Here is a 27,786-nt window from a genome sequence, read left to right on the forward strand (position 1 = left end):
TTTCATATCTGAAATTTTGATATTTAGATGTTTCCAAATTCTGTTCGTTGATATCACATCCAGCACTAGTATACAACTCAATTTTGAACCTGTTTTCCCACTATTCTGAAGAATTGGAGTCTGTGAAACACAGACCACAAGTTCTCTAGACAGAGGGCCAGAGAATGAAAGAGCTGATAGCTGGTGTCTAGGAAGTAGAGATCCCCCTTGTGGAGTAGGAGCCCGAGGGTCAGGAGTCTGATGAACATGGAGGGTAGAGGGTAGACAGAAAGTGTTCTGCCAAAATGGAGCCGGCACCCTCAAGTGCCACATATCCTCCCCTCTACACTTAGGTCCTCAACTAAAGTAACAAGAATAAAGCTTGAGAAGAGAGTCATGTCACAGAACTTAATTTAATTTCACATTTTCCTTTCCATGGAGATAGAGAAATGGAGTACTTATATGATGCCGTACGATTCTGAGGGGTCTTTTAGAGGGAAAAAAGTCTCAACATGTCTTCACTGAGAACTTGAGGTGTCATCCCAAGTTGACCATGGCATCTGAAGGTTGGTGTCTCCAGGGAGAGAGGCGGGAAGTCCATGTGGAACTGTCAATGGATAGGTAGCATTCCAGGCTTCCTTGCTGGGAAACATTGAATGCTGACTGGACATCATCAGGGATGGGTTCCCATGGAGCTGTGCAGAAGGTGCAGACATGTCATCATCCCAAGACTGGTATACTGGAGATGGCATCACCATTGGATGTTGAGGTTCCATGGAAGACAGGGAGTTCCCAGACCATCCATACAGAGCACCTGAGAGTAGAAGAAACACAGAGAGCATAAACATGGTGTCTTCACTCGCCCTGAGTCACTATAAGCAATGGCCTGGCCTCTGGATCACAGTCAACAATGAACAAGTCCACCTTCCATTGCCTTGGGCTGACACAGGAAGTTAGACACACAGAGGACACTCCTGTGGGAAAGGGGACTTGCTACATGGTCTGCTCAGCTCTGTGCTCATGAAGGACAGGCCAGCTGTGCCACTATTTACAGTAACCAAAGAGTCAATGCAGAAGAGACTCACCTGGGACAGGGCCTCCCTGACATTTGTGGCCCAAGATCCTGTAGAGAGCTTCTGCATAAGGAGAAAACAAGGGGATGGTCCCTGGTCTCTCATTACAGAGAGTCCTGTGCAGATCCTGCAGGCTGAGCATCAGGTCCAGACAGCTTTCGAAGGTCTTGCTCAGGCCCAACTGATGGAGACGCTGGAAAACTGCGCTGGTCTTCTTCTCCATCTTCTGGCCTGGGTGGCCGAGTTCAACTGCTTCCCACTGCTGCAGGAAGATCCTGATTTCAAGGTCTGTCCACGGGCTAGGGGAAAGACCTGCAGGGACAGAGGGACGGGATGAGTGTATCAGATGTCAGGCATATGTATATATCAGCTATTTCAGGGACTCTTCCCACACAGTGAGCTTCCAGAAATGGCCTCTTTCTGTTTGCAAGAGGTTAGGAACAATGCTTGAGAGCCAAGGATCCAGAGTTTACGTGGCTCTTAATACCAAGAGCTACACTCACTGGGAATTCAACTCTGTCTTCAGCTATAGAACAAGGAAATAACCTTTCAGATTTTAGGTTTTAGTAATGGGCAGATTACAGGAACTATTAAACAACATGGGAAGACCACACTGTCTGGACTGAAAATGATGAGAGATGTGAAGTGAAGCCAAGGTCAGTCATTAAGTTACTTTTAGAGCATTGGAAGCCGGGCGGTGGTGGAGCACGCCTGTAATCCCAGCACTCTGGGAGGCAGAGGCAGGTGGATTTCTGAGTTGGAGGCCAGCCTGGTCTACAGAGAGAGCTCCAGGACAGCCAGGGGTATACAGAGAAACCCTGTCTCGAAAAAAACCAAATCCCCCCCCAAAAAAAAACAAAAAACAAAACAAAACAAAAAACAAACTTTTAGAGCATTGGGTTCTCGTCCATACTGCTGGTCATCCTACAACTCACTAACATTAAGACTACAGTCTCGAGACTGGAGATATGGTTCCAGTGCTTAAGAGCACCTACTGCTCTTCCAAAGGTCATAAAATCAAATCCCAGCACCCACATGATGGCTCACAACCATCTGCAATGAGACCTGAGGCCCACCCTGGTCTGTCTGAGGATAGCCACAGTGTACTAAATATAACAAATAAATTAAAAAAAAAAACAAAACGAACTTTCCAAGACATCATACTGCTCTGCTTGCCTCTGGCTCCCATCTCCCGAGGGGTGGAATTAAAGGCTTGGGATGCCAAACTCACACAGTTGCTAACTATCTTCCCTTCTTGTGTCTTAAAACCAGAGACAAACAGAATTTTTTTTTTTAATTTGTTTGTTTGCAACTAAGATGGAATCAACTGGACAACAAAGAACTCCCCTGAGCAGGCAACCTCCAGTCAACTGCTGACAATAATGTCTCCTTAGGTCATGCCTAATTTCCAAAGGAAACAATAACCTGTATTCAATGGCAGGAATGTGATACTACCATCCAAGGAAGAATGGCAAATGCATTATATAATTTATTGCGTCATAATTGTGCCTAACATGATAGAATATTCCTGACACAAACACGTGCAGTAAAACTTACAAGAGGTAGTAATGTAAAGGAATATCGGAATTTCAATCATGCCAACTGGAAATCAGTATATGACCCTCGGCCATCATGAGTGATGAGATCCGATTAAGCTTTCCAATAGGTGGATGAATTTGACAATCCCAAGGCCCATACCTGGAGAGTCAGCCCCACCAATGCAGAGGTAAGGAGTTTGGTCTGCAGGCAGGAAACCACGCCCATCACACCAAGGACCTGAAAGGAGGAGAAGGGGAGAGAGCATAAGCATGGCACCCTCACCTTCCCTGAGGCACTCAAAGTAATTGCCTGGCCTCTAAGTCAGAGTGAACGCAGAGCAAGTCCACATTCCATTGTCTAGGGGTGACTGAGGAACTTAGACACACAGAGCAGACTGCTATGTGAAGTAAAGGCCTATGGGAAAAGGACTTCCTCAATTCTGTGCTCTGCTCTATCCCCAGCTGATGCTACGCTCTGGGACATGAAAGCCTTTTCTACACAAGAGGCTCACCTGGGAAATGGCCTCTCTGGGACCTGTGGCCCAAGATCTTGTACAGGTCCCATGCATAAGGAGAAAACAAGGGGTCAGGCCTTGCCCTCTCGTGACAGAGAGTTTCATGCAGGTCCTTCATCTGCAGCATCAGATCAAGACAGCTCTTCCAGCTCTTCCTCAGACGCCGCTTAGAGAGGCGCCTGCTAAGGGACTTGGCCTTCTGGAACATTTTCTCGCCTGGCTTCCCCATTTTATATTCCACCACTTCCCACTCTTGCAGGAAGATCCAGATTTCAGGCTCAATCCATGGGCTATCAGAAGGACCTGCAAGGGGCAGAGGGATGGCATGAAGATATCAAAGGTCACACACACAACCACATCAACTTTTCTCGGGGACTCTTGCTGCACATTGCTTGGCCAAAAAGGGCTGCAGTCAGTTATCAAGTGGTTATGGACACTGTCTTACCAGCCCTGTTACAACACCTACCCTGCTCTTCACAGTCAGAAGTACATTCACTGGGAAAGACAAGGTGTCTGCAGATTTAGGAGCATTGTCTCAGAAGAAACAGGATCCACAGCATTAGTGCTACCAGGGGATGTGGTGCCTGCATAGACTCAAACCCACATCTACAACAGGGAGACACTCAGATCCGTTGGCTTTCCTGGGATACAGGCAGACATCAGGGACCACTGAGTGCCAGGCTACCCTTGACACGGATGTCCACATCAGGGCTCTTGCATCTGCTCACAGTCACAGACTAAAGAAATATAAGAGCAGGGTTTATGGTTTAGCAGGGATTTGACTCTGAATACCTGAGGATCTTCGGCCTTCCTGCCTCGGCCTCGGCCTCCTATTGGCTTCTTGAGTGTTTCTCACACTCTGCACTCGGTTGTCCTCTCTCTGTGCAGAAATGAATACATTAAATATTAAAACAGGTCCATGCTACAGGAATCCCTGTCTCCTAGCTGTGAATGATCTCAGGATTGGCACTGCCTTTGCAAGAGCTAAGCCATGGACTCTGACTTCCTCATCCACTGGAGCTGGTCCATTCTCATGAAATGGGACAGCACTCCTGTAAAGTTGAACCAAGGAATGTCTAGAGTGAACAGGACAGGTGCCCTTGATCAATGGAAGGTAAGAAACAGAAGCACATCTCGACTGAGAAGACCACAGTCAGTCTCTGCAGTTCAATGTCTTCCCATTTTCTGCGGGTGGAAAAAATCCCTTTCAGAATCTCCTAATAAACTCCTGCTGTGCTCCAAACATAAAAAAGTATCACACAAAAGTGTGAAACTATACTCTCCCATCCGATATCACAAAACATGGGTGTCTTGAGGTGCACACAAGGTCATCTACTCCTAAGACCTATGGCAATTCCCAGAAGTTCTTCATGATCCTTGGCCACCCAGATGGTTGTGGGCTACTCCTTGGATAATTAAGACACCGACTCAATGAACTCAAACAAAGAAACCCAAGGACAAAATAAATCTAGTTCTACTTCCTCTACAAATTATAGACATGGGTTCAAATTTAAGGAAGTTAACCATGTTTGGTCATATGTTAAGGCACAAATATCCCACAGACACCATGAATGAATTTCACCCAACTCACTGGCATTTTCTCTCTTGGGCTTCCTTTGCTGCAAACAATGAGGAAAGCAGCGTCAGCTGTGTCCTGGTGTTCACAAGACTCTGGATTATACAGAGAGCTCTGCTTACTTCTCTGGACTTCTTCAACTATGAGAGTTCTGTGCAAACGTGGTCTGTTATATTGGTCTTGGGTTGGAATGGCTCGGGATGGGTAGGGTGGGGCAGGAATTGCCTTTAATCCCGCCTTTAGTCCCACCTCACATGCTGAGGACAGAACCGGGATCTCCACAGTCTCCACTGAAAACCATCAAAGAAACAAAGTAACAAGAAGCCAATTAATTTCAGTTCCTTCTAGGAGACTGATTATCTACACAGTCCTGGGCATTCTTCACTCACTAAAATTCAGAGCAAACTCTAGTGCCCAGTACAATGCTCTGCCTGCCTGTGCTCCCCCTGTGCTGTGCTGGGATCAAATATGTGGCTCATCGATCAACAAACATATTGGTGAGAAACTGAGAGGAACAGAAATTTGTTTTTAAGTAGTTTCCTGTAATTGAGAACCCAGTCTCTTTTTTGATTGGATATGGTCTTTATTTACATTTCAAACCCTGGTTTCCCCCACCTTCTGGGGAAAGTATAACTAAGAATGCTATGAATATAGTGGAGTATCTGTCCTTATTACATGGTGGAGCATCTTCTGGGTATATATATGCCCTGGAGTGATATGGCTAGGTCCTCACATAGTCTACTATTCTCAGGAGCCGCCATACTGATTCCCAGACAGCTTGTACCAGCTTACAATCCCACCAGAAATGTAGGAGTGTTCCTCTTTATCTACATCCTCACCAGCATCTCTACACCTCACCTGGGTTTTTGATTTTAGCCATTCTGACTGGTGTGAGATGGAATCTGTATTAGTTTGGGTTCTCTAGAGTCACAGAACGTATGGATAGTCTTTATATAGTTAGAGAATTTGTCGATGACTTACAGTCCATAGTCCAACTCCCAATGGTCAGCAGCAGATGTGGATGCAAGTCCAAGGATCTAGCAGTTGCTCAGTCTCACGAGGCAAGCAGGCAAGGAAGAGTGAGTAAATCTTCCTTCTTCCAATGTTCTTATATATCTCCAGCAGAGGGTGTAGCGCAGATTACAGGCGTGTGGATCTCCAGCAGAGGGGATGGCCCCGATTAAAGGCGTGTGCCTCCATGCCTTTAATCCCAGAAGATCTTAAACTCAGAGATCTCCTTGCCTTAATCTTCTGAAATTCACAGCCAGTATGCTTCAAGATCTCCTTGCCAAGATCCAGGTCAGAAACTTACATCTCTGAGCCTCCAGATTAGGATCATAGGTGAGTCTTCCAATTCTAGATTGTAGTTCATTCCAGATAGAGTCAAGTTGACAACCAGGAATAGCCACTACACAATCTCAGGGTTGTTTTGATTGGCATTTCCCCTGATGATTAAGAATGGTGAGCATTTCTTTAGGTGCTTCTCAGCCATTTGATACTCCTCAGTTGAAAATCTTTGTTTAGCAATTTATCCAAGTTTTTAATAAGGTTTTTTGATTCTCTGGAGTCCAGCTTCTGGAGTTCTTTGTATATATTGGATATTAGCCCTCTATGGGATGTAGTGTTGATAAAAAAGCTTTTCCCAAACTGATTGTTGTCGTTCTGTCCTATTGACTGTGAGCTTTGCCTTACAGAAGCTTTGCAATTTTGAGGACCCATTGTCGATTCTTGATCTCAGAACATAAGCCATTTGCGGTCTGTTCTAAAGAAAAGCACCTCAGTGACAACTACAGTCACGACCTCAGAGTAAGAAGTTGGAAAACAATTTTCCAAGCAAATAGCATAGAGTGACAGGGAAGTTTTAATGTCCCCAAACAGGTTTGGGATCTTTGCCTATGCATAAACCCAGCAGCTGAGCAGAGTCCAATATTAAGGAATTAACATATGAGCCCTGTATCAGAACAGTTTCCTATGAGTACCAAGGGTAGTTACTAAGCCTTAATCATGCTTTTGATAGTAGAACCTAGATATGTTGCATACATTATTCAGATTATTTTCAATTTCTGTGCTTATAGAATGTGCTTATACATGTACTTTAGGTTGTAGACAGACAAATTGAGAGAAAGAAAGAAAGAGGGAGAGAGAGAGACAGGGAGACAGAGAGACAGAGAGACAGAGTGAGAAAGAGACAGAGAGATAGAGGGATGTCATGAATAAGGTCACTTTATAAAAAAAAAAAAAGCTTTTATTGGGACTAATTTTCCTCCTTATAGGTGTGGTTGGTTTTATATGCTTGGCACAGAGAATGGCAACCTAGGAACATGTAGTCTTTTTTTTTTTTTCAGTTTTTTTGAGACAGGGCTTCTCTGTGTAGCCCTGGCTGTCCTGGAACTCACTCTGTAGACCAGGCTGGCCTCGAACTCAGAAATCTGCCTGCCTCTGCCTTCCAAATTCTGGGATTAAAGGCGTGCCCCACCACCACCCAGCGAGAGATGTACTCTTCTTAGAGTAGGTTTGGACTTGTTGGAAGGAATGTCCTTGTGGGAGTGGGTATTCAGAACCTCCTCTTACCTGTCTCTTAGCTTAGATGAAGTTATAGATTTCTCAGGTGCTACACCACCATGTCTGCCTAGATGCTGCCATGGTTCTTGCCTTGATGATATTGGGCTGAACCTCAGAACCCCATGTCATTCCCAAGTAAATATTGTCTTTCCTAAGAGTTGTTGATCATGGTGTGTCTTTGCAGCAATGGGAACACAAAGTAAGGTGGAAGCTGGGAACAGGAGTGAGGTATTGCTGGGATAGGCCTGAACAGATTTTTAATTAAAGGAATGTGGATATGAGGACTTTGAGTTTGTCAGCTTTGGATTGGAAAAGCCATGGGATGCCTTATGTGGATCAGGATGGGTCACTCTAGTAGGGATGTAGTTGGTGTTGGTGATGGTTGTTTGAACTGTGGGAGCAAGGCTCAAGAGGTTTCAGAGGAGAGGAATGTTAGTATGGGCCTAGAGACTGTTTTTCTGATATTTGTTGAAGAGTGTAGCTGCTCTTTGTCATTGTCCGAAGAGTCTATCTGAGGGTAAGGTGAAGAGACTGAGATTAATTGCACTGACAAAGGAAGTCTTTCAGAAGTCCAGCATAGACTTTGTTCTTTAGTTTTCTGTGATCCAGACCATGAGGACAAAGCAGTGCAAAGTTAAAAACCAAAATACAAATACTATGGTTCAATCAATTTGGTGTCACCAGAAGGTTAAATGCAGCTGAATGCTGTATTCAAGGAGATAATGAGATTAAGGGAATGGTGGTCTCTGGGCAAAATCCCACCCAGAGAAGCTTATTGATGTCTTTTCATGTGAATAAAGAACAATTCTATGTTTTAATCTGGAATGAACAACAATCCAGAAACGGAGGGCAGGGCACAATTGTGTTACAGATATAGAAACTCTAAGAAACAGGGTTTTGATCTTGTCTTGAGGAGCAGGGCCCTTGTAGAATATAGGCCTGAGCCGCAGGGTACACCCCTTTAATCCCAGAAGACAAATGCAAGCAGATCTTTAAGAACAAGACTAGCTTGGAATGGAACAAGCCCTAGGTGGAGACAAGCATAAGTTGGGTCTAAGGGGTACACAACTTTCATCCCAGGACTCAGGAGACAGAGGCCTTAAGATCTCTGAGTTCCAAGTCAGAAGAAAGATTAAGTTCTAAGAAAGCCAAGTTTAAGGCGGGCAGTGGTGGCACATGTCTTTCATCCCAGCAAATGGGAGGCAGAGGTAGGCAGATTTCAGAATTCAAGGCCAGCCTGGTTTACAAAGTGAATTCCAGGACAGCCAGGATTATACACAGAAACCCTGTCTCCAAAAGCAAAGAAGAAGAAGAAGAAGAAGAGGAGGAGGAGGAGGAGGAGGAGGAGGAGGAGGAGAAGAAGAAGAAGAAGACGAAGAAGAAGAAGAAGACGAAGAAGAAGAAGAAGACGAAGAAGAAGAAGTAAAAGAAAGAAAGAAAGAAAGCAAGAAAGAAAGACAGCAAGAAAGCAAGAAAGCAAGAAAGAAAGAAAGCAAGCAAGAAAGCAAGCAAGAAAGAAAGCAAGAAAGAAAGAAAGGCAAGTTGTGGCAATGAATGAAATCATTGAACACAGAAAGCTGATAAAGATGAAATAGAGCATGGGGTGCCATGTTGCAGACCCAGCCTCCAGCACAACTCTGCCTAACTTTGGCCAAGTGAGCTAATTAGGCATCAATGATTTTGCACCATTCTGTTAATAAGGTTTCCATCTTTCCTCTTGCCCACAACAAGCAGAGGTAGTGGAAGAGAAAAGTTATTAGGATATGGGTAAAGTGGAGTTGTTCATCAATAGGTTTTGGGGGCAAGCTATATCTTGGACATGAGTTCATTCCTATAGCTAACACCAAATAAGATTCAGTTGCTGCAGACCAGTCCTCTACTCAAGCAGACACCAGTCAGAAACCAGAAGCTACATGCCAGTTTTGAAGAAATGGCAAGACATGCCAACTGGCATGAAGAAGCCCACAGACTTACAAAGCTGACACGGGAATGTAGGTAGCATTTCTAGGGCAAGGTTCTCTCAGTGGCAGCATCACCACAAGTAATGACTCAATAACTCTCTGGAAGGCGAAGCGATACTTGTTTCTAGTTAGTGAAGAACAGTAACACAGAACACATCAAACCACTCTTCAGCGCTCATTCCCCACTGTTAGTGGGATCTCATTATACTCTGACCTCACAGGTCCTTTCACTTATCTGCTATATCAAATCAGCCTTTCACCTGTGTCTGCTCCAGCAAAAGATCCTCTCACCTGTGTTCACCTCAGAACGACATCCTTTCACCTCTGTGACCCAATGAAACATCATTTAGCATAACTTACTTGCCAAAGAATCTAGGAGTTTCCACTTCCATGTGGCTCTAGCATTAGAATCAGGAGCAGGAGGGGTTACTGGGTCAATTGATGATAGCTAGCTGGAGAATAGAAATTAGGGGTGATTAAGAACAGACCAGCATCCCTGAGGTGAAATCTTATGGGGAGTATTTTATGAGAACACACAGAAGCTGTGTTCAAGAGATTGCCAAGGTTGTACCTCGTGCTGTAGCTGGACATGGTAATGGATGAAAATCATCCAGGTGGTGTGGGTCTTTAAGATCTAAAGAGGTCATGGAAAGCAGCTGAGTCTTGGCACTGGAAGAGGCCAGGCAAGAAGGCTTTTTGTTTTTGTTGGTGTTGGTGTTGGTGGTTTGTTTGTATTTATTTCTGTTTTTCTTCTTCTTTCTTCATTTAAAATTCATGAATTTATTTCCATCCCAAAGGATTCCCTTCTCAAAATCCTTCCTCAGAGGTTTCCTCCATCCACTGCCTTTTCCTTATTCTCTCAGAAGGTAGACCCCACTGGGTATTACTCCTACTCTAGTACTTAAAATATGTATAGGATTAGGATCATCCTTTCCCATGGAGAATAAACAAGGCAGTCCTCTGATACATATGTGCCTGAGGCCTCAGAACATCCCATGGATGCTCTTTGGTTGGTAGAGCAGACTCTAGGAATTCCGAGGTGTTCAGGTTGCACTCACAAGATGCGACTGTGGGGATACTATGGACATCAGGGCCAAGAGCCTTAAGGTCATTTGTGAAGATAAAGCTATAGTGGGAGTTGATAACTTGGGACTGAAGTGGTCATGCAAAGAATTAGAAGAGAGGCACCAATGAGGGAGTCTATGAGAGGCTATTGGTGAAGCCTAGATGCAGTAGAAGACCCCAATCTATTGGAGATGCCAACACCATAGGATTCCCACCAAGAACAGCAACAATGGAGTGTCATCAACCAAATCCTAGAGCACTACACAGGGCAGTGAGGGAGAAGTGACCCAAGCCCTTTGGAGGAGTCCAGATGATCGTGTGTGGATCCCAGACATTGGAACCAGAAGCTGCAAATTAAGGTTGCCTTGGAGACTCCAAGATATTAGAGAAGCCGGAGGCATAGGTAACCTGCCCAGGAAAGGTATTAACAAACAGTGGAACCATTCAAAAACTACTCATGTGGCACACAAGAAAGATGTAAGGAGTTGGAGATATGAAGAGCTCATTTTCAACTGACATGGACACACAGAGTTTGGAATTTGCACAGCTGAATTTTGATCTTGCTTTGGTCCAGTTATTTCCCCACTATGACATTTTAGAAAAGGAATAAATATCCTGTGATGATTGAGGTAGGTAATCTGCCCTTTGACTTTGATTTTTAGGGCACTACAGTCATTAGGTGACAATCACATCAGATGTGGAACTTTGTACATTTCACATATTTGAGAGTGCTATAGACCGTGTAGACTTTTGAAGTGGAACTGAATGTTTTGGCATTATGTTATTGATGCCTAAGGCCCCCTTTGGAATCATGTGTTCGAAGAAGGGGCAAGGAAGTGGAATGTGGGGGTTTGAATACTCTGGGCTCAGGGACTAGATTCAGGAGACCCCTGTGTAAGCTTCATCAACTCCAAAAGGATCACAATCAGAAAATGGACACCTCTACCTCCAGTCAGTGGATGAACTTACCAGGAATGGTGATACCAAGAAGGCAATAAAGAACTTCGTTCCTTTGTGTCCTTTATATAAGATTATAGCAGAAAAAGTATTCAAGATGAGGTCCTGGTTTTGCCAACTCTAAAGACTGGGAAAAGAGCCGGGTGGTGGTGGAGCATGCCTCTAATCCCAGCACTTGGGAGGCAGAGTCATGCAGATTTCTGAGTTCAAGGCCAGCCTGGTTTACAGTGTGAGTTACAAGACAGCCAGGTCAACACAGAGAAATCCTGTCTCAAAAAAAACCAAACACAAAAAAAAAAAAAAAAACAAAAAAACAAAAAAAAAACACCCCAAGAAAAAGTCTGGGAACGGGTTACTTTTCTAACTCACAGATCTAGATCAGTGGTAGCACATCCTGGTTCAAGAGATTAAGCTAAACATCTCAGAAATGTGCCTAGACATTGAAATGGTTAGTGAACTCTAAATGTAGTCAAGTTGAAGGCAGTCACAATGGCAACCTGACTTACAGGCAAATCACCTGAGGTTATGATTGATTTCCAAAATAAAGAATAGCTGGATCTTAATTGTACATAAAGTGATGTAAGTGTCCTAGTGTGTGTGTGGGTGTGTGTGTATATATGTGTATATGTGTGTGTATGTATGCATATATATGTGTGTGTATATGTATATAAACACAAACACATACACAATGAAATTTAGAATGGTGGCAATGTCCCTCGACAGACATTCATTTCATATCTGAAACTTTGATATTTAGATGTTTCCAAATTCTGATCATTGATATTGTATCCAGCACTAATATACAACTCAATTTTGAACCTGTTTTCCCAGTATTCTGAAGAATTGGAGTCTGTGAAACACAGACCACAAGTTCTCTAGACAGAGGGCCAGAGAATGAAAGAGCTGCTAGCTGGTGTCTAGGAAGTAGAGATCCCCCTTGTGGAGTAGGAGCCAGAGGGTCAGGAGTCTGATGAACATGGAGGGTAGAGGGTAGACAGAAAGTGTTCTGCCCAAATGGCAGCTCTTCCAGCTCTTCCTCAGACACCGCTTAGAGAGGCGCCTGCTAAGGGACTTGGCCTTCTGGAACATTTTCTCGCCTGGCTTCCCCATTTTATATTCCACCACTTCTCACTCTTGCAGGAAGATCCAGATTTCAGGCTCAATCCATGGGCTATCAGAAGGACCTGCAAGGGGCAGAGGGATGGCATGAAGATATCAAAGGTCACACACACAACCACATCAACTTTTCTCGGGGACTCTTGCTGCACATTGCTTGGCCAAAGAGGGCTGCAGTCAGTTATCAAGTGGTTATGAACACTGTCTTACCAGCCCTGTTACAACACCTACCCTGCTCATCACAGTCAGAAGTACATTCACTGGGAAAGACAAGGTGTCTGCAGATTTAGGAGCATTGTCTCAGAATACAACAGGATCCACAGCATTAGTGCTACCAGGGGATGTGGTGCCTGCATAGACTCAAACCCACATCTACAACAGGGAGACACTCAGAGCCGTTGGCTCTCCTGGGAGACAGGCAGACATCAGGAACCACTGAGTGCCAGGCTACCCTGACACGGATATCCACATCAGGGCTCTTGCATCTGCTCACAGTCACAGACCAAAGAAATATAAGAGCAGGGTTTATGGTTTAGCAGGGATTTGACTCTGAATACCTGAGGATCTTCGGCCTTCCTGCATCGGCCTCGGCCTCCTATTGGCTTCTTGAGTGTTTCTCACACTCTGCACTCGGTTGTCCTCTCTCTGTGCAGAAATGAATACATTAAATATTAAAACAGGTCCATGTTACAGGAATCCCTGTCTCCTAGCTGTGAATGATCTCAGGAACGGCACTGCCTTTGCACGAGCTAAGCCATGGACTCTGACTTCCTCATCCACTGGAGCTGGTCCATTCTCGTGAAATGGGACAGCACTCCTGTAAAGTTGAACCAAGGAATGTCTAGAGTGAACGGGACAGGTGCCCTTGATCAATGGAAGGTAAGAAACAGAAGCACATCTCGAATGAGAAGACCACAGTCAGTCTCTGCAGTTCAGTGTCTTCCCATTTTCTGCGGGTGGAAAAAATCCCTTTCAGAATCTCCTAATAAACTCCTGCTGTGCTCCAAACATAAAAAAGTATCACACAAAAGTGTGAAACTATACTCTCCCATCCGATATCACAAAACATGGGTGTCTTGAGGTGCGCACAAGGTCATCTACTCCTAAGACCTATGGCAATTCCCAGAAGTTCTTCATGATCCTTGGCCACCCAGATGGTTGTGGGCTACTCCTTGGATAATTAAGACACCGACTCAATGAACTCAAACAAAGAAACCCAAGGACAAAATAAATCTAGTTCTACTTCCTCTACAAATTATAGACATGGGTTCAAATTTAAGGAAGTTAACCATGTTTGGTCATATGTTAAGGCACAAATATCCCACAGACACCATGAATGAATTTCACCCAACTCACTGGCATTTTCTCTCTTGGGCTTCCTTTGCTGCAAACAATGAGGAAAGCAGCGTCAGCTGTGTCCTGGTGTTCACAAGACTCTGGATCATACAGAGAGCTCTGCTTACTTCTCTGGACTTCTTCAACTATGAGAGTTCTGGGCAAACGTGGTCTGTTATATTGGTCTTGGGTTGGAATGGCTCGGGATGGGTAGGGTGGGTCAGGAATTGCCTTTAATCCCGCCTGTAGTCCCACCTCACATGCTGAGGACAGAACCGGGATCTCCACAGTCTCCACTGAAAACCATCAAAGAAACAAAGTAACACAAAGCCAAATAATTTCAGTTCCTTCTAGGAGACTGATTATCTACACAGTCCTGGGCATTCTTCACTCACTAACATTCAGACCAAACTCTAGCGCCCAGTACAATGCTCTGCCTGCCTGTGCTCCCTCTGTGCTGTGCTGGGATCAAATGTATGGCTCATCGATCAACAAACATATTGGTGAGAAACTGAGAGGAACAGAAATTTGTTTTTAAGTAGTTTCCTGTAATTGAGAACTTTTTTGTTCTCAGATTGTCTCTTTTGTTATTGGATATGATCTTTTTTTACATTTCAAATCCCGGTCCCCCACCCCCCTCCTTCTGGGGAAAGTATAACTAAGAATGCTATGAATATAGTGGAATATCTGTCCTTATTACATGGTGGAGCATCTTCTGGGTAACATATATCCCCTGGAGTGATATGGCTGGGTTCTCACATAGTACTACGTCTAATATTCTCAGGAGCCGCCATACTGATTTCCAGACAGCTTGTACCAGCTTACAATCCCACCAGAAATGTAGGAGTGTTTCTCTTTCTCTACATCCTCACCAGCATCTCTACACCTCACCTGGGTTTTTGATTTTAGCCATTCTGACTGGTGTGAGATGGAATCTGTATTAGTTTGGGTTCTCTAGAGTCACAGAACATATGGTTACTCTTTATATAGCTAGAGAATTTGTCGATGACTTACAGTCCATAGTCCAATTCCCCAACAATGGTCAGCAGTAGCTGTGGATGCAAGTCCAAGGATCTAGCAGTTGCTCAGTCTCACGAGGCAAGCAGGCAAGGAAGAGTGAGTAAATCTTCCTTCTTCCAAGGTCCTTATATATCTCCAGCAGAGGGTGTAGAGCAGATTACAGGCGTGTAGATCCCGAGCAGAGGGGGTGGCTCCGATTAAAGGCGTGTGCCTCCATGCCTTTAATCCCAGAAGATCTTGAACTCGGAGATCTCCTTGCCTTAATCTTCTGAAATTCATAGACACTATGCTTCAAGATCTCCTTGCCAAGATCCAGGTCAGAAACTTATATCTCTGAGCATCCAGATTAGGATCATAGGTGAGTCTTCCAATTCTAGATTGTAGTTCATTCCAGATAGAGTCAAGTTGACAACCAGGAATAGCCACTACACAACTCAGGGTTGTTTTGATTGGCATTTCCCCTGATGATTAAGAATGGTGAGCATTTCTTTAGGTGCTTCTCAGCCATTTGATACTCCTCAGTTGAAAATCTTTGTTTAGCAATTTATCCAAGTTTTTAATAAGGTTATTTGATTCTCTGGAGTCCAACTTCTGCAGTTCTTTGTATATATTGGATATTAGCCCTCTATGGGATGTAGTGTTGATAAAAAAGCTTTTCCCAAACTGATTGTTGTCGTTCTGTCCTATTGACTGTGAGCTTTGCCTTACAGAAGCTTTGCAATTTTATGAGGACCTATTGTCGATTCTTGATCTCAGAACATAAGCCATTTGTGGTCTGTTCAAAAGAAAAGCACCTCAGTGACAACTACAGTCACGACCTCAGAGTAAGAAGTTGGAAAACAATTTTCCAAGCAAATAGCATAGAGTGACAGGGAAGTTTTAATGTCCCCAAACAGGTTTGGGATCTTTGCCTATGCATAAACCCAGCAGCTGAGCAGAGTCCAATATTAAGGAATTAACATATGAGCCCTGTATCAGAACAGTTTCCTATGAGTACCAAGGGTAGTTACTAAGCCTTAATCATGCTTTTGATGGTAGAACCTAGATATGTTGCATACATTATTCAGATTATTTTCAATTACAGTGCTTATAGAATGTGCTTATATATGTATTTTAGGTTGTAGACAGACAAATTGAGAGAAAGAAAAAAAGAGGGAGAGAGGAGACAGGGAGACAGAGAGACAGAGAGACAGAGTGAGAAAGAGACAGAGAGATAGAGGGATGTCATGAATAAGGTCACTTTATAAAAAAAAAAAAAGCTTTTATTGGGACTAATTTTCCTCCTTATAGGTGTGGTGGGTTTTATATGCTTGGCACAGAGAATGGCACCCTAGGGACATGTAGTCTTTTTTTTTTTTTTTTTCAGTTTTTTTGAGACAGGGTTTCTCTGTGTAGCCCTGGCTGTCCTGGAACTCACTCTGTAGACCAGGCTGGCCTCGAACTCGGAAATCTGCCTGCCTCTGCCTTCCAAATGCTGGGATTAAAGGCGTGCCCCACCACCACCCGGCGAGAGATGTAGTCTTCTTAGAGTAGGTTTGGACTTGTTGGAAGGAATGTCCTTGTGGGAGTGGGTATTCAGACCCTCCTCTTACCTGTCTCTTAGCTTAGATGAAGTTATAGATTTCTCAGGTGCTACACCACCATGTCTGCCTAGATGCTGCCATGGTTCTTGCCTTGATGATATTGGGCTGAACCTCAGAACCCCATGTCATTCCCAATTAAATATTGTCTTTCCTAAGAGTTGTTGATCATGGTGTGTCTTTGCAGCAATGGGAACACAAAGTAAGGTGGAAGTTGGGACCAGGAGTGAGGTATTGCTGGGATAGGCCTGAACAGATTTTTAATTAAAGGAATGTGGATATGAGGACTTTGAGTTTGTCAGCTTTGGATTGGAAAAGCCATGGGATGCCTTATGTGGATCAGGATGGGTCACTCTAGTAGGGATGTGGTTGGTGTTGGTGATGGTTGTTTGAACTGTGGGAGCAAGGCTCAAGAGGTTTCAGAGGAGAGGAATGTTAGTATGCTCCTAGAAACTGTTTTTCTGATATTTGTTGAAGAGTGTAGCTGCTCTTTGTCATTGTCCGAAGAGTCTGTCTGAGGGTAAGGTGAAGAGACTGAGATTAATTGCACTGACAAAGGAAGTCTTTCAGAAGTCCAGCATAGACTTTGTTCTTTAGTTTTCTGTGATCCAGACCATGAGGACGAAGCAGTGCAAACTTAAAAACCAAAATACAAATACTATGGTTCAATCAATATGGTGTCACCAGAAGGTGAAATGCAGCTGAATGCTGTATTCAAGGAGATAATGAGATTAAGGGAATGGTGGTCTCTGGGCAAAATCCCACCCAGAGAAGCTTATTGATGTCTTTTCATGTGAATAAAGAACAATTCTATGTTTTAATCTGGAATGAACAACAATCCAGAAACGGGGGGCAGGGCACAATTGTGTTACAGATATAGAAACCCTAAGAAACAGGGTTTTGATCTTGTCTTGAGGAGCAGGGCCCTTGTAGAATATAGGCCTGAGCCGCAGGGTACACCCCTTTAATCCCAGAAGACAAATGCAAGCAGATCTTTAAGAACAAGACTAGCTTGGAATGGAACAAGCCCTAGGTGGAGACAAGCATAAGTTGGGTCTAAGGGGTACACAACTTTCATCCCAGGACTCAGGAGACAGAGGCCTTAAGATCTCTGAGTTCCAAGTCAGAAGAAAGATTAAGTTCTAAGAAAGCCAAGTTTAAGGCGGGCAGTGGTGGCACATGTCTTTCATCCCAGCAAATGGGAGGCAGAGGCAGGCAGATTTCAGAATTCAAGGCCAGCCTGGTTTACAAAGTGAATTCCAGGACAGCCAGGATTATACAGAGAAACCCTGTCTCCAAAAGCAAAGAAGAAGAAGAAGAAGAAGAAGAAGAAGAAGAAGAAGAAGAAGAAGAAGAGGAGGAGGAGGAGGAGGAGGAGGAGGAGGAGGAGGAGGAGGAGGAGGAGGAGAAGAAGAAGAAGAAGAAGTAGTAAAAGAAAGAAAGAAAGAAAGAAAGAAAGAAAGAAAGAAAGAAAGAAAGAAAGAAAGACAGCAAGAAAGCAAGAAAGAAAGAAAGCAAGCAAGAAAGAAAGCAAGAAAGAAAGAAAGGCAAGTTGTGGCAATGAATGAAATCATTGAACACAGAAAGCTGATAAAGATGAAATAGAGCATGGGGTGCCATGTTGCAGACCCAGCCTCCAGCACAACTCTGCCTAACTTTGGCCAAGTGAGCTAATTAGGCATCAATGATTTTGCACCATTCTGTTAATAAGGTTTCCATCTTTCCTCTTGCCCACAACAAGCAGAGGTAGTGGAAGAGAAAAGTTATTAGGATATGCGTTAAGTGGAGTTGTTCATCAATAGGTTTTGGGGGCAAGCTATATCTTGGGCATGAGTTCATTCCTATAGCTAACACCAAATAAGATTCAGTTGCTGCAGACCAGTCCTCTACTCAAGCAGACACCAGTCAGAAACCAGAAGCTACATGCCAGTTTTGAAGAAATGGCAAGACATGCCAACTGGCATGAAGAAGCCCACAGACGTACAAAGCTGACACGGGAATGTAGGTAGCATTTCTAGGGCAAGGTTCTCTCAGTGGCAGCATCACCACAAGTAATGACTCAATAACTCTCTGGAAGGCGAAGCGATACTTGTTTCTAGTTAGTGAAGAACAGTAACACAGAACACATCAAACCACTCTTCAGCGCTCATTCCCCACTGTTAGTGGGATCTCATTATACTCTGACCTCACAGGTCCTTTCACTTATCTGCTATATCAAATCAGCCTTTCACCTGTGTCTGCTCCCGCAAAAGATCCGCTCACCTGTTTTCAGCTCAGAACGATATCCTTTCACCTCTGTGACCCAATGAAACATCATTTAGCATAACTTACTTGCCAAAGAATCTAGGAGTTTCCACTTCCATGTGGCTCTAGCATTAGAATCAGGAGCAGGAGGGGTTACTGGGTCAATTGATGATAGCTAGCTGGAGAATAGAAATTAGGGGTGATTAAGAACAGACCAGCATCCCTGAGGTGAAATCTTATGGGGAGTATTTTATGAGAACACACAGAAGCTGTGTTCAAGAGATTGCCAAGGTTGTACCTCGTGCTGTAGCTGGACATGGTAATGGATGAAAATTATCCAGGTGGTGTGGGTCTTTAAGATCTAAAGAGGTCATGGAAAGCAGCTGAGTCTTGGCACTGGAAGAGGCCAGGCAAGAAGGCTTTTTGTTTTTGTTGGTGTTGGTGTTGGTGGTTTGTTTGTATTTATTTCTGTTTTTCTTCTTCTTTCTTCATTTAAAATTCATGAATTTATTTCCATCCCAAAGGATTCCCTTCTCAAAATCCTTCCTCAGAGGTTTCCTCCATCCACTGCCTTTTCCTTATTCTCTCAGAGGGTAGACCCCACTGGGTATTACTCCTACTCTAGTACTTAAAGTATGTATAGGATTAGGATCATCCTTTCCCATGGAGAATAAACAAGGCAGTCCTCTGATACATATGTGCCTGAGGCCTCAGAACATCCCATGGATGCTCTTTGGTTGGTAGGGCAGACTCTAGGAATTCCGAGGTGTTCAGGTTGCACTCACAAGATGCGACTATGGGGATACTATGGACATCAGGGCCAAGAGCCTTAAGGTCATTTGTGAAGATAAAGCTATAGTGGGAGTTGATAACTTGGGACTGAAGTGGTCATGCAAAGAATTAGAAGAGAGGCACCAATGAGGGAGTCTATGAGAGGCTATTGGTGAAGCCTAGATGCAGTAGAAGACCCCAATCTATTGGAGATGCCAACACCATAGGATTCCCACCAAGAACAGCAACAATGGAGTGTCATCAACCAAATCCTAGAGCACTACACAGGGCAGTGAGGGAGAAGTGACCCAAGCCCTTTGGAGGAGCCCAGATGATCATGTGTGGATCCCAGACATTGGAACAAGAAGCTGCAAATTTAGGTTGCCTTGGAGACTCCAAGATATTAGAGAAGCTGGAGGCATAGGTAACCTGCCCAGGAAAGGTATTAACAAACAGTGGAACCATTCAAAAAATACTCATGTGGCACACAAGAAAGATGTAAGGAGTTGAAGATATGAAGAGCTCATTTTCAACTGACATGGACACACAGAGTTTGGAATTTGCACAGCTGAATTTTGATCTTGCTTTGATCCAGTTATTTCCCCACTATGACATTTTAGAAAAGGAATAAATATCCTGTGATGATTGAGGTAGGTAATATGCTCTTTGACTTTGATTTTTAGGGCACTACAGTCATTAGGTGACAATCACATCAGATGTGGAACTTTGTACATTTCACATATTTGAGAGTGCTATAGACCGTGTAGACTTTTGAAGTTGAACTGAATGTTTTGGCATTATGTTATTGATGCCTAAGGCCCCCTTTGGAATCATGTGTTTGAAGAAGGGGCAAGGAAGTGGAATGTGGGGGTTTGAATACTCTGGGCTCAGGGACTAGATTCAGGAGACCCCTGTGTAAGCTTCATCAACTCCAAAAGGATCACAATCAGAAAATAGACACCTCTACCTCCAGTCAGTGGATGAACTTACCAGGAATGGTGATACCAAGAAGGCAATAAAGAACTTCGTTCCTTTGTGTCCTTTATATAAGATTATAGCAGAAAAAGTATTCAAGATGAGGTCCTGGTTTTGCCAACTCTAAAGACTGGGAAAAGAGCCGGGCGGTGGTGGAGCATGCCTCTAATCCCAGCACTTGGGAGGCAGAGTCATGCAGATTTCTGAGATCAAGGCCAGCCTGGTTTACAGTGTGAGTTCCAAGACAGCCAGGTCAACACAGAGAAATCTTGTCTCAAAAAAAACCAAACACCAAAAAAAAAAAAAACAAAAAAAAAAAGAACCAAAAAAAAAAAAAAAAAGAACCAAAAAAAAAAAAGAACCAAAAAAAAAAAAAACACCCCAAGAAAAAGTCTGGGAATGGGTTACTTTTCTAACTCACAGATCTAGATCAGTGGTAGCACATCCTGGTTCAAGAGATTAAGCTAAACATCTCAGAAAGGTTCCTAGACATTGAAATGGTTAGTGAACTCTAAATGTAGTCAAGTTGAAGGCAGTCACAATGGCAACCTGACTTACAGGCAAATCACCTGAGGTTATGATTGATTTCCAAAATAAAGAATAGCTGGATCTTAATTGTACATAAAGTGATGTAAGTGTCCTAGTGTGTGTGTGGGTGTGGGTGTATATATGTGTATATGTGTGTGTATGTATGCATATATATGTGTGTGTATATGTATATAAACACAAACACATACACAATGAAATTTAGAATGGTGGCAATGTCCCTCGACAGACATTCATTTCATATCTGAAACTTTGATATTTAGATGTTTCCAAATTCTGATCATTGATATTGTATCCAGCACTAATATACAACTCAATTTTGAACCTGTTTTCCCAGTATTCTGAAGAATTGGAGTCTGTGAAACACAGACCACAAGTTCTCTAGACAGAGGGCCAGAGAATGAAAGAGCTGCTAGCTGGTGTCTAGGAAGTAGAGATCCCCCTTGTGGAGTAGGAGCCAGAGGGTCAGGAGTCTGATGAACATGGAGGGTAGAGGGTAGAGGGTAGACAGAAAGTGTTCTGCCCAAATGGCAGCTCTTCCAGCTCTTCCTCAGACACCGCTTAGAGAGGCGCCTGCTAAGGGACTTGGCCTTCTGGAACATTTTCTCGCCTGGCTTCCCCATTTTATATTCCACCACTTCTCACTCTTGCAGGAAGATCCAGATTTCAGGCTCAATCCATGGGCTATCAGAAGGACCTGCAAGGGGCAGAGGGATGGCATGAAGATATCAAAGGTCACACACACAACCACATCAACTTTTCTCGGGGACTCTTGCTGCACATTGCTTGGCCAAAGAGGGCTGCAGTCAGTTATCAAGTGGTTATGAACACTGTCTTACCAGCCCTGTTACAACACCTACCCTGCTCATCACAGTCAGAAGTACATTCACTGGGAAAGACAAGGTGTCTGCAGATTTAGGAGCATTGTCTCAGAATACAACAGGATCCACAGCATTAGTGCTACCAGGGGATGTGGTGCCTGCATAGACTCAAACCCACATCTACAACAGGGAGACACTCAGAGCCGTTGGCTCTCCTGGGAGACAGGCAGACATCAGGAACCACTGAGTGCCAGGCTACCCTGACACGGATATCCACATCAGGGCTCTTGCATCTGCTCACAGTCACAGACCAAAGAAATATAAGAGCAGGGTTTATGGTTTAGCAGGGATTTGACTCTGAATACCTGAGGATCTTCGGCCTTCCTGCCTCGGCCTCGGCCTCCTATTGGCTTCTTGAGTGTTTCTCACACTCTGCACTCGGTTGTCCTCTCTCTGTGCAGAAATGAATACATTAAATATTAAAACAGGTCCATGTTACAGGAATCCCTGTCTCCTAGCTGTGAATGATCTCAGGAACGGCACTGCCTTTGCACGAGCTAAGCCATGGACTCTGACTTCCTCATCCACTGGAGCTGGTCCATTCTCGTGAAATGGGACAGCACTCCTGTAAAGTTGAACCAAGGAATGTCTAGAGTGAACAGGACAGGTGCCCTTGATCAATGGAAGGTAAGAAACAGAAGCACATCTCGAATGAGAAGACCACAGTCAGTCTCTGCAGTTCAGTGTCTTCCCATTTTCTGCGGGTGGAAAAAATCCCTTTCAGAATCTCCTAATAAACTCCTGCTGTGCTCCAAACATAAAAAAGTATCACACAAAAGTGTGAAACTATACTCTCCCATCCGATATCACAAAACATGGGTGTCTTGAGGTGCGCACAAGGTCATCTACTCCTAAGACCTATGGCAATTCCCAGAAGTTCTTCATGATCCTTGGCCACCCAGATGGTTGTGGGCTACTCCTTGGATAATTAAGACACCGACTCAATGAACTCAAACAAAGAAACCCAAGGACAAAATAAATCTAGTTCTACTTCCTCTACAAATTATAGACATGGGTTCAAATTTAAGGAAGTTAACCATGTTTGGTCATATGTTAAGGCACAAATATCCCACAGACACCATGAATGAATTTCACCCAACTCACTGGCATTTTCTCTCTTGGGCTTCCTTTGCTGCAAACAATGAGGAAAGCAGCGTCAGCTGTGTCCTGGTGTTCACAAGACTCTGGATCATACAGAGAGCTCTGCTTACTTCTCTGGACTTCTTCAACTATGAGAGTTCTGTGCAAACGTGGTCTGTTATATTGGTCTTGGGTTGGAATGGCTCGGGATGGGTAGGGTGGGTCAGGAATTGCCTTTAATCCCGCCTGTAGTCCCACCTCACATGCTGAGGACAGAACCGGGATCTCCACAGTCTCCACTGAAAACCATCAAAGAAACAAAGTAACACAAAGCCAATTAATTTCAGTTCCTTCTAGGAGACTGATTATCTACACAGTCCTGGGCATTCTTCACTCACTAACATTCAGACCAAACTCTAGCGCCCAGTACAATGCTCTGCCTGCCTGTGCTCCCCCTGTGCTGTGCTGGGATCAAATGTATGGCTCATCGATCAACAAACATATTGGTGAGAAACTGAGAGGAACAGAAATTTGTTTTTAAGTAGTTTCCTGTAATTGAGAACTTTTTTGTTCTCAGATTGTCTCTTTTGTTATTGGATATGATCTTTTTTTACATTTCAAATCCCGGTCCCCCACCCCCCTCCTTCTGGGGAAAGTATAACTAAGAATGCTATGAATATAGTGGAATATCTGTCCTTATTACATGGTGGAGCATCTTCTGGGTAACATATATCCCCTGGAGTGATATGGCTGGGTTCTCACATAGTACTACGTCTACTATTCTCAGGAGCCGCCATACTGATTTCCAGACAGCTTGTACCAGCTTACAATCCCACCAGAAATGTAGGAGTGTTTCTCTTTCTCTACATCCTCACCAGCATCTCTACACCTCACCTGGGTTTTTGATTTTAGCCATTCTGACTGGTGTGAGATGGAATCTGTATTAGTTTGGGTTCTCTAGAGTCACAGAACGTATGGTTACTCTTTATATAGCTAGAGAATTTGTCGATGACTTACAGTCCATAGTCCAACTCCCCAACAATGGTCAGCAGTAGCTGTGGATGCAAGTCCAAGGATCTAGCAGTTGCTCAGTCTCACGAGGCAAGCAGGCAAGGAAGAGTGAGTAAATCTTCCTTCTTCCAATGTCCTTATATATCTCCAGCAGAGGGTGTAGCGCAGATTACAGGCGTGTGGATCTCCAGCAGAGGGGATGGCTCCGATTAAAGACGTGTGCCTCCATGCCTTTAATCCCAGAAGATCTTGAACTCGGAGATCTCCTTGCCTTAATCTTCTGAAATTCATAGACACTATGCTTCAAGATCTCCTTGCCAAGATCCAGGTCAGAAACTTATATCTCTGAGCATCCAGATTAGGATCATAGGTGAGTCTTCCAATTCTAGATTGTAGTTCATTCCAGATAGAGTCAAGTTGACAACCAGGAATAGCCACTACACAATCTCAGGGTTGTTTTGATTGGCATTTCCCCTGATGATTAAGAATGGTGAGCATTTCTTTAGGTGCTTCTCAGCCATTTGATACTCCTCAGTTGAAAATCTTTGTTTAGCAATTTATCCAAGTTTTTAATAAGGTTATTTGATTCTCTGGAGTCCAACTTCTGGAGTTCTTTGTATATATTGGATATTAGCCCTCTATGGGATGTAGTGTTGATAAAAAAGCTTTTCCCAAACTGATTGTTGTCGTTCTGTCCTATTGACTGTGAGCTTTGCCTTACAGAAGCTTTGCAATTTTATGAGGACCTATTGTCGATTCTTGATCTCAGAACATAAGCCATTTGTGGTCTGTTCAAAAGAAAAGCACCTCAGTGACAACTACAGTCACGACCTCAGAGTAAGAAGTTGGAAAACAATTTTCCAAGCAAATAGCATAGAGTGACAGGGAAGTTTTAATGTCCCCAAACAGGTTTGGGATCTTTGCCTATGCATAAACCCAGCAGCTGAGCAGAGTCCAATATTAAGGAATTAACATATGAGCCCTGTATCAGAACAGTTTCCTATGAGTACCAAGGGTAGTTACTAAGCCTTAATCATGCTTTTGATGGTAGAACCTAGATATGTTGCATACATTATTCAGATTATTTTCAATTACAGTGCTTATAAAATGTGCTTATATATGTATTTTAGGTTGTAGACAGACAAATTGAGAGAAAGAAAAAAAGAGGGAGAGAGGAGACAGGGAGACAGAGAGACAGAGAGACAGAGTGAGAAAGAGACAGAGAGATAGAGGGATGTCATGAATAAGGTCACTTTATAAAAAAAAAAAAAGCTTTTATTGGGACTAATTTTCCTCCTTATAGGTGTGGTGGGTTTTATATGCTTGGCACAGAGAATGGCACCCTAGGGACATGTAGTCTTTTTTTTTTTTTTTTCAGTTTTTTTTGAGACAGGGTTTCTCTGTGTAGCCCTGGCTGTCCTGGAACTCACTCTGTAGACCAGGCTGGCCTCGAACTCGGAAATCTGCCTGCCTCTGCCTTCCAAATGCTGGGATTAAAGGCGTGCCCCACCACCACCCGGCGAGAGATGTAGTCTTCTTAGAGTAGGTTTGGACTTGTTGGAAGGAATGTCCTTGTGGGAGTGGGTATTCAGACCCTCCTCTTACCTGTCTCTTAGCTTAGATGAAGTTATAGATTTCTCAGGTGCTACACCACCATGTCTGCCTAGATGCTGCCATGGTTCTTGCCTTGATGATATTGGGCTGAACCTCAGAACCCCATGTCATTCCCAATTAAATATTGTCTTTCCTAAGAGTTGTTGATCATGGTGTGTCTTTGCAGCAATGGTAACACAAAGTAAGGTGGAAGTTGGGACCAGGACTGAGGTATTGCTGGGATAGGCCTGAACAGATTTTTAATTAAAGGAATGTGGATATGAGGACTTTGAGTTTGTCAGCTTTGGATTGGAAAAGCCATGGGATGCCTTATGTGGATCAGGATGGGTCACTCTAGTAGGGATGTGGTTGGTGTTGGTGATGGTTGTTTGAACTGTGGGAGCAAGGCTCAAGAGGTTTCAGAGGAGAGGAATGTTAGTATGGGCCTAGAAACTGTTTTTCTGATATTTGTTGAAGAGTGTAGCTGCTCTTTGTCATTGTCCGAAGAGTCTGTCTGAGGGTAAGGTGAAGAGACTGAGATTAATTGCACTGACAAAGGAAGTCTTTCAGAAGTCCAGCATAGACTTTGTTCTTTAGTTTTCTGTGATCCAGACCATGAGGACGAAGCAGTGCAAACTTAAAAACCAAAATACAAATACTATGGTTCAATCAATATGGTGTCACCAGAAGGTGAAATGCAGCTGAATGCTGTATTCAAGGAGATAATGAGATTAAGGGAATGGTGGTCTCTGGGCAAAATCCCACCCAGAGAAGCTTATTGATGTCTTTTCATGTGAATAAAGAACAATTCTATGTTTTAATCTGGAATGAACAACAATCCAGAAACGGGGGGCAGGGCACAATTGTGTTACAGATATAGAAACCCTAAGAAACAGGGTTTTGATCTTGTCTTGAGGAGCAGAGCCCTTGTAGAATATAGGCCTGAGCCGCAGGGTACACCCCTTTAATCCCAGAAGACAAATGCAAGCAGATCTTTAAGAACAAGACTAGCTTGGAATGGAACAAGCCCTAGGTGGAGACAAGCATAAGTTGGGTCTAAGGGGTACACAACTTTCATCCCAGGACTCAGGAGACAGAGGCCTTAAGATCTCTGAGTTCCAAGTCAGAAGAAAGATTAAGTTCTAAGAAAGCCAAGTTTAAGGCGGGCAGTGGTGGCACATGTCTTTCATCCCAGCAAATGGGAGGCAGAGGCAGGCAGATTTCAGAATTCAAGGCCAGCCTGGTTTACAAAGTGAATTCCAGGACAGCCAGGATTATACAGAGAAACCCTGTCTCCAAAAGCAAAGAAGAAGAAGAAGAAGAAGAAGAAGAAGAAGAAGAAGAAGAAGAAGAAGAAGAAGAAGAAGAAGAAGAGGAGGAGGAGGAGGAGGAGGAGGAGGAGGAGGAGGAGGAGGAGAAGAAGAAGAAGTAGTAAAAGAAAGAAAGAAAGAAAGAAAGAAAGAAAGAAAGAAAGACAGCAAGAAAGCAAGAAAGAAAGAAAGCAAGCAAGAAAGAAAGCAAGAAAGAAAGAAAGGCAAGTTGTGGCAATGAATGAAATCATTGAACACAGAAAGCTGATAAAGATGAAATAGAGCATGGGGTGCCATGTTGCAGACCCAGCCTCCAGCACAACTCTGCCTAACTTTGGCCAAGTGAGCTAATTAGGCATCAATGATTTTGCACCATTCTGTTAATAAGGTTTCCATCTTTCCTCTTGCCCACAACAAGCAGAGGTAGTGGAAGAGAAAAGTTATTAGGATATGCGTTAAGTGGAGTTGTTCATCAATAGGTTTTGGGGGCAAGCTATATCTTGGGCATGAGTTCATTCCTATAGCTAACACCAAATAAGATTCAGTTGCTGCAGACCAGTCCTCTACTCAAGCAGACACCAGTCAGAAACCAGAAGCTACATGCCAGTTTTGAAGAAATGGCAAGACATGCCAACTGGCATGAAGAAGCCCACAGACGTACAAAGCTGACACGGGAATGTAGGTAGCATTTCTAGGGCAAGGTTCTCTCAGTGGCAGCATCACCACAAGTAATGACTCAATAACTCTCTGGAAGGCGAAGCGATACTTGTTTCTAGTTAGTGAAGAACAGTAACACAGAACACATCAAACCACTCTTCAGCGCTCATTCCCCACTGTTAGTGGGATCTCATTATACTCTGACCTCACAGGTCCTTTCACTTATCTGCTATATCAAATCAGCCTTTCACCTGTGTCTGCTCCCGCAAAAGATCCGCTCACCTGTTTTCAGCTCAGAACGATATCCTTTCACCTCTGTGACCCAATGAAACATCATTTAGCATAACTTACTTGCCAAAGAATCTAGGAGTTTCCACTTCCATGTGGCTCTAGCATTAGAATCAGGAGCAGGAGGGGTTACTGGGTCAATTGATGATAGCT

The 27,786-nt window shown here is 43.7% G+C and overlaps 1 protein-coding gene across 1 annotated transcript; it reads right to left on the reverse strand.

Moving 5' to 3' along the window:
- Positions 1-497: 497 nt before the first annotated feature.
- Positions 498-14,590, reverse strand: LOC127676245 (uncharacterized). The gene is made up of 8 exons (XM_052172141.1): positions 14,569-14,590; positions 13,699-13,973; positions 9,776-9,838; positions 3,898-3,985; positions 3,103-3,408; positions 2,751-2,828; positions 1,065-1,364; positions 498-793 (listed from the first exon to the last, which is right to left on the reverse strand). Exons 1-8 carry the CDS (start codon positions 14,588-14,590, stop codon positions 498-500), a joined length of 1,428 nt encoding a protein of 475 aa, XP_052028101.1.
- Between the last annotated feature and the right edge of the window lie 13,196 nt (positions 14,591-27,786).

The sequence above is a fragment of the Apodemus sylvaticus genome, unplaced genomic scaffold (assembly GCF_947179515.1).
Source record: "Apodemus sylvaticus unplaced genomic scaffold, mApoSyl1.1 scaffold_471, whole genome shotgun sequence".
Classification (NCBI taxonomy): domain Eukaryota; kingdom Metazoa; phylum Chordata; class Mammalia; order Rodentia; family Muridae; genus Apodemus; species Apodemus sylvaticus.